Below are 12,216 nucleotides of genomic sequence, written 5' to 3' on the forward strand. Positions count from 1 at the left end.
ACTTTCAAGCAAGTTTCAGACGTTATCAGGAACCTTTCTACATATTCCTTCTTTTTCGAACGCATTGTTCAATTTGTGCTTCACTGACATGTTCTGATATTTGCGAATTTGGGCCGAATATTTAAAAAAAAAAAAACCATAAGCTCTGGTCTGTAAATGAAATTTTTTTTAGTGTTTTATCTTGCAAACTGATACAATCTTTCAAGACTTTACAAATTTTGGCATTTTGACCGCTTAAGTTTAAAAAAATCACAGAAATGTGTCCAAATTTGTTCTGAATTGCCGTTCAATTCCCATTTTTGCAATTTTCCGAGATGATTTAAAGCTCTGTGTGTCAGCCTTGTGTTTGATAGCAATATCGATGGAATCAATTCTTTTTATTCATTTTTCATAGTAGAAGGGGTTATAGCCGAAAAGACACCAAATTCGGGGGGGGGGGGCTGAAAAAACCAAAAAACGATACATACTTGCATACTTGTCTTATTTGAATTGCTGCGAAAATTTTCATATTCCTTGTTTTTTCGCTTCGTTGTTCGTGTTGATGCCTTTTTGTAGCATAAAACGTGGAACAACCATTTTTCCTCTTTTCATCAAAATCACAGTGGCATCTTTTGTTCAAAACCAATCACCATTTTATTGCAAGACAAAAATTTCAAAATAAAAACAGAACACGCATACGCCATAACAACCGGAAAATTATATTCAATTTACAGCAAGTATCAGCCCAATATTATTGTAAATAAGGAGTTATAGTACCAACTCTTATCTGAATTGTGTACCATCCGAAAAATGAATGAAAAACGCAGGGATTCTGGCGGGAAAGAAACATCGTACGTTAATCATGCGATTCGACAAAATGAAGTTTATGAGAAAAAATATCTTCAAACAGTTCCGACTTTCGATCGAAATCGCAACTTGCACATTGTCAACGACGAATTCAATATTTGGGACGTTAGAGTCGATTTACGTGGAAAGTTCAGCCGATCGAAAGTAGAATCTTTCTACAGGGATCCTCAAAATCGAGATCAGAATAACAAATCGGTCGACCATCGTATTATGAGAACGGGGTTAAAACGTTACAGAGCTCCGCTGTCGTATAAAAAGTTGGAAAAGCTTTCAGAGCTGAGCCAAAAATGTCCTCAAATCGACAATATTGAACTGTACGCTAAATCAAAAACATTGACACAAGTAATGACACAAGCAGAAAAAGATCAGAAACTGATGAATAAAGCGAATATGGAAATGCAAAACACAAAGAAGGCCTCCAAAATCTACAAATTGAGAAATCAAGATTTGCCGTTTCCTCTTATGAAACCCAGTTTGACACCTGAAGATGTTCAAAAGCAAAGGAGAGAGAGGCCTGCTAATAGGGTGAAATTTCGACCAATCACAATGAAAGGGGAAGCCGGAGACCACGAGGTTAACATGCGCAGAATTCAATTGCGCAAAATTGGGATGGTCGAAAAACTGAAGAAAGATTTCATCAGAGAAATGCATGGTCAGTTTATCTAACCAATTTTGGCTCAAATAGAAAACATGCCATGCTTTTCCTTCCAAAGTTTTATGTAAAACCTTCATCTGAATTCAAAAATTTTCCATTGTTAGGCGAGTGGTGTCTACAAATTTATTCCTATTATAAGTTTGACTTCTTAGAAATAGAATTTAAAAAAAAATGAAGATACTGCACGTAATTAGAAGATTAAGATATCTTACTCAAGAAAAAGCATCCCAAGATATTCAGGTATAATAATAGATAAATTGGCTCTTAATTTCTTCAATCCTCGGATACCACGCTTCCCTCTCACCCAGCATGTAGCTAAAAAATTATTACTTTTGATTTTTATTTTAGGAGTGTATACTTTCTTAAGGGTTCATTTAAAAAAATCATTAATTTTGATAATTACAGATTCGATTGATTTCAGAACTGGGCGAAGTAGAGAAATGCCGAGTGAGTGAAGATCGGGTGATTCTCGAGTTCCACGACTGCAAAAGGATGGAGACCCGGGGAATCGATCCCGTCCGGGTTAAGATGGAGAAGTTAGAAGCCGATATCGGAATAGGTATGGTCTTTTCTACTTGCCAAAATTCTTCTAACAAAACATGTATGAGACCAGGCGGGGTCTAGGATTTTCTCGAGGGGGGGGGGGGCGGATTTAGGGGGGGGGGCGGACGCCTTTCTTCTCAGGCATTCGACCCCCTGCCGAACCAAAGGTCCCCCTTTGTACTATTTTGAGATATCCATTTTTGGTGACGGACCCTAAAATTTTTCTAATGGCGCCTTGGGCGCCAATATATACTAATTTTGAGAAGGGAGCGCGCGCCAAAAAAACGCGACTTTTTGGTAAAATTTTTCCAAAAAACGCCTAAAAACGCCTTTTTTGCCCTGTTTTTTCAAATTTTTGACTGTGGCGCAGAAATTTCGGCCAAAACAGGGTCTTTGTAGTGCTTTGAGAGAGCTCAGAAAATCAATTTGGTCGACCTAAAAAATGTCGACAAAATTTTCAAAATTTTTTAAAAATCCGCCCCCCCCCCCTCGAGAAAATCCTAGATCCGCCCCTGTGTGAGACATTGTTTTTTCCACGGGCGAGTTGGCATATTTACTGTAATAAACAAAACATGAAAAAAAACTTGCTGTCACGTTTACTTGTTCCGACCACCGATTATGTGGAGGAACTTTGGATTCGAGTTTGTTTTCTACACAATTCCAGGTAGCACAAATAAAAATCCGATGAGGTCAAACAAAACATCTCTTTGAAACCATTTGAATTGTCGATTTTGCTGCAACCCTTTTGGTATCAATATTTTTGGTTTTGTTTACAGACAATTAAAAGCGAAGAGCTAGAATAATTGAAAAATATTCTACCCCTCCCTAATTCTATTTACCAGATTTTTCCGAAAAGCCTTCTAGTAGTTGTGTTTAACGAAACCCGGGTTGACGTCTCAGAGTTAAACAGTGCTGTTCTAGAATAGTAACATTAAAATTTCTAAATAAATAACTGTAAAATAGATCTAACTTAGCCATCTCTGATCCTTATATGTTCATAAATCCAAGCTTAATTATTATTTGCAGTACTGGGGTCATTTATGAAAAAGAGCTTTATCTACAATGATTCGGCGTAAAACTGAAAAAAAATCGAGATTTTGCTTTTCTCCGCACTGGAGTTTCATCGATAATAATCGATTATAATGGATTTTTAGTGACAAAAATATTGCACAACATAATCGAATATATATCTCAGTTTCAGGACTGAAACCCATTTTTAATTAATTTTCTTCATTATTACAATATTTATTATAAGCAATTTTTCTTGCATTAAAATCCACTTTTTTGTCAACATACGTCCATCAAAATCATTTTTCTTCACAAGAATCCATTAAAAGCAATTTTTGATGCTTCACTAAAAAATATGTTTTTTTTTAGAAAAATCAGTTCCTTGTTGCACTTCTTCGTGTTTTTTTTTCTCATAGATATCGTACAATAGTACCAGAGGGGTGTCCCTTTCGGCGTCGAATCCATGTGAGGAGGGGCGTCGAATTGCACAGTTAATCCGCCAGAAATGATATAAGGAAACCTGGACAAAGATAACGCGCAAAAATAACTGAAAAAAAACTATCTAGAATTGTTTCAACAAATGTTTTAAAAAAACACGCTAGAATTTTTGGCAGTGCCAATATCAATTTTTTGCGTTTATTTAAAGTTTTTCTAAGATCTTAAGTTTTGTCTATTTTAAACTGTCAGTTACTTCAGAATGATCACAAGCGAAAAATTTGTTTTATTTTAACTCAAGATGTTGCAAAGTTTTTTTTTTTAAATTAGTCACCAACATTATAAAAACAATCAAAGAGGGTTCTATTCAGACATTTTTAGGTGCCCGCATAGGGACACATGTTCAGACACACACTTGGGAACAAATAGGGACACATATTCAAACACTTATAGGAGGGCACATAAGGACACAAAGTAAGACACTTATAGGGGCGCAAATATGACCAAATGTTCAAACACTTATTGGCTATCATAAACATTTTACCTTCTGATTGTTTGATTTATCTTGAGTTTGTACTTGATTAAATATTTCATTTCAAATTCTACTCACTGGAAGATGTTTTTCAATTTGCAATAGGTCAAAAAAATATTCTGATCTCAGTTAATCCGCTCAAAAAAATTTAAATAGTTTTCACCAGCAAAAAAGTGTATTTTAAAACGTTTCCAGGGTTTATAAATCGAGTTTCCTAATATTATAGATTTCAAATCTAGTGTTCTTATAATTTTTTTCCTGAAAACCATTTACCATACTTACTACCACTCCGGACCATATAAACTAAACAAAAATTTCCGAGAAGCTGAGCGGCATCAGATATGCCCCAATAAAAGTCCCGCAGTCTCATTTTTGCGGTCCTAAATGTGATGAGATTGAACTTTTACCGTAGTTCTGAGGTACAGCTGGCATCGAATCATAAAAAAAATTTCATTTACAAGTTATTAATATGACTTCGACCTGATGCTTTGATTTTTTTCGGCCTACTTACATCGTCTAGGTGATGGGCTGTACCTTGGATAGGTCTCAATGACTCGTCCCAGTTAATATCACAAAAACTATATTATCGTGCACTTTTTGGTGTCGCGCTATTCAAAGGCACTACTACTAAAAAGCAAATTGGAACGGTGAAAGTTGTTGAATAAGAATGGACTATAATCGATTTCAAATGGATTGCAATTCAACTAAAATTTTGCAGAAAATATTTCCAAAATTGTTCGATTATAATCGATTAAAATGGACTTTTTTTGCATGGAAATAAGTAGCAATATAATCCGTTTTTATTCGATTATAAACTAATATATTTGAGATGTTAACTTGATCCAATTTTCATACAAATTATTGTATTTTCTCTGTGTAATCATTGATTTTGCTATGATCAGAATATGAAAGTCCGAAAAATGCTCTGTGTCAGTATTCAACAATTTTGGACTAGAGTTAACGTGACGCTTGCACAGTTATTTTACAGTATTGTTTTTTTTCCTGTTGCGGCGTAAGTGAAACTTGGCAGTAATTAAAACTTGTTGCTTTATCGAGGAAGTTCGGTCTTAACTGAAACACTATCTCTGAGTCAAGTTGAAAACTACGAGTGCTATTTAGGACTGAATGGTAACCGTAAGAACTGCACCAGAGCATCTACCTTCAAGGGGGTGGTGAAACACGTGATGAATATCATGAAGTGGACTAGGGCCCTCAGTATGAGCAAGAACGCCGAGATCAGATGGAACTTAGTCAGACAGAAGATCCCATTTGTGAGTCCTCTCTCTTTTAAAATTAAACATGGATATTTTCTTAAACCCCATTCCCATCCTTCAGGCATGTAAAATTATACTTTAACTACTTAAATTCTTTGGAAAAATTACAGCCATGTTACTTCACGTGAGGTGCTTTGATAGAATCATGAACAAAGTTTTAAGTTTGACTTGAGATTACAATCTTAATTACAAAAAAAGGTTCTATAAAACTATATTTCATCATTACATATCGGATTTTTATTTGTTTTTTGACTAACGTTATTTACACGGCTTTTTGCAGAGGTTCGACAGAAGTGCATCGGGTAGACGCGGTGGCATATCAGGAGACCCCAGCAACATGCAAGAGTCGAGAGTGTTCAAGTTCATCGAAGAACAACCATGTCTGGACTCCATGCGACACTCCAGACTCGTTAGATTCTCCTCGGCTCAAAACACTCTTGTATCTGCATCTTTGGAACGAGAACCGTTTGCGTCGAAGGGTGACCTTCTGGCCCTGAAAAGGTCCCTGCCCCCCATTTGGGTACAAGAGGATACAAGAAAGCATCATTTTTTACACTCCTCGCTAGTAGGAAATCAGCATTCGAGTATATCAAATGCCACAATGAACTCAAACGCAGAAGAAACTGGTGCTAGGCACATACTTTTACCAGTCATTGAAGCGAAAAGGTGATTTGATAGATAATTAAAAAGTGGCTTAAGCTCCCTCGCAGTGATATTTTGGTGGGCAATCCAGTTGTTTCAGAAACAGACCTTGTTTCAAACTGGCAAGCAGACAGTATATATCAGCCGAATTGCAATGTCAGTCAGGGGCGCCAATATATAATAACTTTGAGGGGTAGCGCGCGCCAAAAAAAGCGATTTTTTTTGTGAAAATTTTCCAAAAAGTGCCCAAAAAAGTGCCCAATTTGTCCAAAACAGGGCTCTTTTTCCTTTTCCCCCCCACCTGCAAATTTTTATATTTGAAGTTTCTGTTCACTTTGTCCGAGTGTCATGAAAATTGGCATGTAGACTAATTAGGCCATGTTAAACATATTTGGTCTCCATAATTAACCTTGTAAAACATCTCTCATTAGACCATAAAATTCATGTTTGAGTGAGGTGGGGGGAAAAGGAAAAAGAGCCCGAAACAGCGTCTTTTTAGCGCCGTAGGAGAGCTCCAAAAATCAATTTGGTCGACCTAAAAAAAGAGTCAAAATTCTCGAAAATTTTTTGAAAATCCCCCCCCCCCTTCGAGAAAAATATCCTAGATCCGCCCCTGATGTCAGTTAAGGCTTTTTTGAAATGTAAGAGCTTTTTAAAAGTGTAGAAGACTGTCTTTTCTTAATGAACAATTTCATAATTAAGTCAAAAAATGGCCCAGTTTTTTTGCAAAAATTGAGAAATAAAAGGAGCAGAAAGATCTTTTCAATTCTTTTGTCGAGTAAAAAGATATATTTAGTTTTTGCTCGATGCATTTATCGCGTAGGTTCAATTTTTTTTCAATGCACTTTAACTACCTCCACAGAAAGTCCTACAATGGGCGTTTATGGTGTTCTATTAAAACCTTTCGGTCGCACTTCTGGTTTTGAAAAAAAAATAAATATTTATTTAAGTGTCGAGGAAAGTTGCACTTTTTTGTTTTTCCGACCAAAATAATGAAGTGAGTCGATAAAAATATTTGAACTAAAATTTGATAACACCCAAATCAGAGCTCTACTGCAATTTCATGTTAGTGTAGCAGAATTGAATCTCATTTATATCTGGTTCATTTGCCTTTTTCTAATGAAAAATAAGTAAAACCTAGAGGAACAAATTTTGTACTTAAATCATTGTATTTTCGTACTGAAATGCTTGTACTTAAATTGTTTCCACTTACATCTTATTGTACTCGGAAAGCTTGCTGAGCTATTTTTGTTTAGTTTTTTCCTAAACTACTGAACAAAAAAATCGCAATTAATTTTTTGGTATACTCTCTAAAATGCCTGTTTACGATGTCCATTTTGGTCATTCCTTTACTTCAAATTTCATCCGAATTTTTATAAAGACAAAGCGCAAATGATCAGAGCTCCGTCTAGGAAATTAACAAAACTAAGTTGCCAATTTGATCCGGATATGTGCCATAATTTTTATCTGCATTAAGAGCTTCAAACTGCGTGAAAGTATTAGAAACAGCCGAGTTTAGCAAGACTTCCATAATGATTAGCTCAATTTTAACGTCCCATGACTATTTTTTTCTCCTCTTATTCGATAATGAATATACTCCGATGCAAAACTTATGTGCACCTAAGGAAATATGACATTTTTAGACCCGTACTGAATTGGCAAATGCTGATAACTTCATAGAGGGTATATCTGATCACTTGTTTTTAGTTTTTGTAAAATTTTGATATAAATTGAGGAAAATTTGTCCAAGATGGAAACTGAAAGCAGATTTATAAGAGAGTAAAAACATGAATTTTTGCTGAGTTTTGTCCAGAAGTGAAGATTACTCAGAAGTTTTTGCAGCAAATTCTGCAAAGTTGGAATAAAAATTAGATGTGCCTATGTCCCTTGGATAAAATAATTATTCAATTTGCCACATATCTCCAAATGTTTCTGGCATAGCAACCACTTACACTTATAATTGACGTTCATTGTTTCAGCAACAAACAAAACCTTTGTACAAAAATAGTTCACACTAAAACAGATTAACTTGAAAGCTTGAATGTTCTACTTTCTTAAATCAAAATCAAAAACGAAATGTTTTAACTCCAATCAACTCTTAAAAAAATCTGAGAGTTCGAAAATTGGCAGTTAGGCCATGCTCTGGACTATTTTATGCTCTCTTTGAAAATACTATTCATAATGCTGAAAAGGTAACGCAAGTTATCTATATGTGGCGAATTTCACTGCACAACACACTCGTTCCAATTTGAATTGAGGCAAGCTAATCCGTCGTATTAATTTCGTACAGCGATACTGGAATTGAGTCTGCTGTAAGAGAAGAAACACGATGTATCGCATGACAAGGTCAATAAAACAATAAAAAGTCACTAGGTTAGCCAATTTTGACCCGCCTGTGTCAAGTGTTAAGTAGTACAACTAATTGAGAGCAATTTTATAAGTCCATGAAATCGAAAAAATTAAGGGCATGGAAGCAAAAAAAGGAAACTAAGAAATGTAACACTAGCCCAGAATCTATAAGGCAACGAAAAGTAGAAAAAGTCCCCACTGACGGTTGCTTGACGGCAAATACTTCAACGTCCCAAGACCACCTTTTTACTCCGTTTATTCGATAATGAATATAATCCGAGGCTAAACTTATGTGCACTTAGGGAAATCTGACATTTTTAGATCCGGACTGAATTGGCAATTCCTTGAAATCAAATAGTGATAACTTCATAGGGGGTATTTCTGATCATTTGTTTTTAGTTTTTGTAAAGTTTTGCTGTAAATTGAGAAAAAAATTGTCCAAGATGGAAATTGAAAGCAGATTTATAAGAGAGTGAAAACTTGAATTTTTGCTGAGTTTTGTCCACAAGTGAAGATTCGTTAGAAGTTTTGCAGCAATTTTTTCAAAGTTGGAATACCAATTAGATGTGCCGATGTCCCTTGGGTAAAATAATTATTCAATTTGCTACATATCTCCCAATATTTCTGGCATAGCAACCACTTACACTTTTAAAAGACGTTTATTGTTCCATCAACTAACTGAACCTTTGTACAAACTTAGTTCACACTAAAACAGATTAACTTCTTTAGTTGACATTTTATAAAAACACTTGAATCAGAATAAAAGCTTGATTGTTCCAATTCCTGATTCCAAATGTTTAAAAAATTTAACTCCAAAAAATTTTTGCAACAATTTGAGAGTTTGAAAATTGGCAATTAGGCCTTGTTCTGGACTATTTCATGCGCTCTTCGAAGATTTTATTCATAATGCTGAAAACGTAATGCGAGTTATTTATACGCGGCGAATTATGCTGTACAACACATTCGTTCCAAATTGAATAGAGGCTAGCTAATCAGTCTTTTTATTTTCGTATAGCGCTACTGGAATTGACTCTGCTGTAAGAGAAGAAAGTCGATGCATGGCATGACGAGGTCGATAAAACTTTAAAAGTCACTGGTTCAGCCAATTTTGACCCACCTGTGTCAAGTGTTAATTAGTACAACTAATTGAGAGCAGTTTTATAAGTCCATGAAATCAAAAAAAGTGAGGCTATGGAAGCGAAAAAAGTAAACTAGCAAATGTAACACTAGCATAAAAATTATAAGGCAACGAAAAGTAGAAAGGTCCCCATTGACGGCTGCTGGTTGACGGCAAATACTTTAAATCTTCGTGCTTTTTTCTAGCCAGTCGGAATTAGGCCAATACCATCATAATTTTTGATATCTTCCAAAATTATAGTTTTTCAATATTTTCTTTTCCCAAAAAATATTCGATATGAATTAAGGGGCAGTTGGAACAATCAGAGCTTTGCCCTGATATACGAGCAGTCTTGTTCAAGATTTAAAACTTAAAAGCGCGTCTCATAGAAGGGTTTTTTCCAGTATAGCCCTCCAGTAATTGATAGCCTTCTTTTATAGAAATAATACAAAATATGACTGCTCGCATGAGGGCCAAGCCCTGAATGTTTCGACAATTTTTAGAGTCTATGCAATAAGTCTTAATTTGGAAAACGGATAAAATGTTCAAAAAAACAAACAAAATTTAAAACGTCGAAATTATCACCCTTATTTTCTAACATCATCCCCCCACACGATATGTAAAGCTTGGAGTGGTATATTTTGCATATAGGCAAGTATTAAATGTACCAAATAGCATGACCAATTTCAATTTGGAACAATTTCCATCATGGATTAAATCTCTGCTTACGCGTTAATATCCCGAAACATATCGTCCTTTAATTGCTTGTAGATTGCCAAATTTGAAATCTTTGAACCCCCAAAACCTTACAAAAAATTTCCGTTGTCAGCCAAAAAATATCGAGAAAAAACAACTGTGGTAAAGAACCATCTCACAATCACACAAAATTGCTTTAAGATCTGGGATATTTTTCCTTTTTCCCCACTTGCAAATTTTTGCTAGTTACTGTTAGCATAGTCCGATTCAGGCGGGGATCTAGGATTTTCTCGAGGGGGGGGGGGGGGGGGGGGGTTTGGGGGCAGATTTTACCTCGACATTTTTTTAGGTCGACCAAAATGATTTTTTGAGCTCTCCCAAATCACTTTAGAAACCGTAATTTGACCACATTTTCTGCACCGGAGGCAAATTTTTCAAAAAACAGGCCAAGAAAGGCGTTTTTAGACACTTTTTGGAAAATGTTGACCAAAAAATCGCTCCCCCCTCGAAAAGCCGCCTTTAGAAAAATTTTAAGGTCAGTCAGCCAAAAATCTATATTTCAAAATAGTACAAAGGGGGACCCTTTGGGTCGGCAGGGGTCGAATCGGCTCTTTTTCCTTCCCCCCCCCCCCCCCCCACCTCACATAAGCATCAGTTTTATGGTGTAACGAGGGGTTTTACAAGGTTAATTATGAAGATCAAAAATGTTTGTCATGGCCTAATTAGTTCGCATGTCAATTTTTGTAACATTCGGATAAAGTGAACAAAAACTTCACTAGTAAAATTTTGCAGGTGGGGGGAAAAGGAAAAAGAGCCGTCGAATCCCTGTGGGGAGGGCGTCCGCCCCCCTCCCCCCTCAATCCGTTACTGGTCCGATTGTTACAAAAATTGGCATGCAGACTAATTAAGCCTTGACGAGAATATTTGGAAAACCTCTCGTTACATCATAAAATTGATGCTCATGGGGGTGGGGTGTAAAGGAAAACTAGTCCAGCTCTGGTTCCCAACACTCGAAATGATCTTCAAGTTTCCAATCTTTTCAAAAAAAGCGTTATAATTTTTATTATAGGGAAGCCGGCACGTGCGTTTTTATGTTTAATGAGTTACAAGCTTATGCTGACGCTATATTGTGCCATCAACAGAAGTAAACTGTATACACATAGATTTGGTCATTGGTTGAGCTCAAACACCGTTTGCTTGCTACACGAAAAAGATACACCGTGTTGACTTTTGATTTAAAATCTGCGTTTTTTAGTTATTTACTTTATTAAATTAAGCTGAAATGCTGAAAGGGGGCGACGGCAAAATTCTGCTGGACAATTGGCAAGAGGAGGTAAGAAAAAAATATTACATGATATTTTTTACCTTCACCACTATCTTACCGAACCCAACTTTGAAATAAGACGCGGTGAAAAAATCGACAACTGTGAACAGATTTGTTCTTAACACTTTACAGCGTGACATCACGCTTTTAGCCGTAACAACACGTAAAACAAACATAAAATTCGGTATTTTGAAAGGGGAAACTAGACAAGAGCCAAAACTTCTAAGAGCGCTATCGGTCCAACAAAATTAAAGGGGGAGCGTGGGACTAGAAAAAATATCATTTTGGGCAAAACTTTATAAAAAATCCCCTAAAACGCCTTTTGGCGTGTTTTCAAAAAATAATTGCTAATTAGGGTCTTCATAGTGATTTGGTAAAGTTCTGAAAATATTGACTCCCTGAAAACAAATTTAAAAAGATATTTTACCTCCGATCAATTTTTGCAAAGTTCTGAGAGCTTGAAAATTGCCAATTTGGCCATGCTCTGGATTAATTTTTGCACCCTTTGAAGATTTTTGTTCCGAATTTTAAAGAAAACGGAATATTTTTGCTTGGTGTGGTTTTTTGCTATTTTCCATTCCAATTTTTTCTGAACTTCAAGTATGAAACATTCAAGTATGAAAGATTCAAGAATCAAAAACAAATTTGTTTACAATTGTTTGGTTGTTCACCATGCAAAACTTATTGCATTATGAGGCTCTTTTCCAGTCCCCCCTTTTAAAATACAGAGTTTTATGTTTGTTTTACGTGTTATTATGGCTAAATGCGTGATGTTACGATGTAAAATATGGAGAA

At 35.7% G+C, this 12,216-nt stretch overlaps 3 protein-coding genes across 4 annotated transcripts in view; all 3 read left to right on the forward strand.

Annotated features, from left to right (window-relative positions):
* Nucleotides 1–12,216, forward strand: part of LOC134843554 (protein disulfide-isomerase A3-like) — a 494,465-nt gene that overhangs the window by 376,778 nt on the left and 105,471 nt on the right. The gene's annotated exons all lie outside the window — the stretch shown is intronic.
* Nucleotides 610–6,246, forward strand: LOC134845084 (uncharacterized). The gene is made up of 4 exons (XM_063861936.1): nt 610–1,498; nt 1,923–2,060; nt 5,139–5,290; nt 5,574–6,246. The coding sequence occupies exons 1-4, from the start codon at nt 790–792 to the stop codon at nt 5,961–5,963; spliced, it is 1,389 nt and encodes a 462-aa protein (XP_063718006.1). The 5' UTR covers nt 610–789; the 3' UTR covers nt 5,964–6,246.
* Nucleotides 11,223–12,216, forward strand: part of LOC134844569 (sperm-associated antigen 8-like) — a 34,966-nt gene continuing 33,972 nt past the window's right edge. Inside the window, exon 1 of the mRNA XM_063861306.1 lies at nt 11,223–11,430. Within this exon, the coding sequence (XP_063717376.1) occupies nt 11,380–11,430 (51 nt within the window). The 5' untranslated portion in view covers nt 11,223–11,379. The remainder of the gene's footprint in view (nt 11,431–12,216) is intronic.

The sequence above is a fragment of the Symsagittifera roscoffensis genome, chromosome 4 (assembly GCF_963678635.1).
Source record: "Symsagittifera roscoffensis chromosome 4, txSymRosc1.1, whole genome shotgun sequence".
In the NCBI taxonomy this organism is placed as follows: domain Eukaryota; kingdom Metazoa; phylum Xenacoelomorpha; order Acoela; family Convolutidae; genus Symsagittifera; species Symsagittifera roscoffensis.

Bases quoted from the DNA above. Each gene is read 5' to 3' on its own strand.
- LOC134845084 (XM_063861936.1), top strand. From the start codon at position 790: ATGAATGAAAAACGCAGGGATTCTGGCGGGAAAGAAACATCGTACGTT. The intron at 1,499-1,922 runs GTCAGTTTATCT...GATTGATTTCAG, and splicing joins TTTCATCAGAGAAATGCATG to AACTGGGCGAAGTAGAGAAA. The intron at 5,291-5,573 runs GTGAGTCCTCTC...GGCTTTTTGCAG, and splicing joins TCAGACAGAAGATCCCATTT to AGGTTCGACAGAAGTGCATC.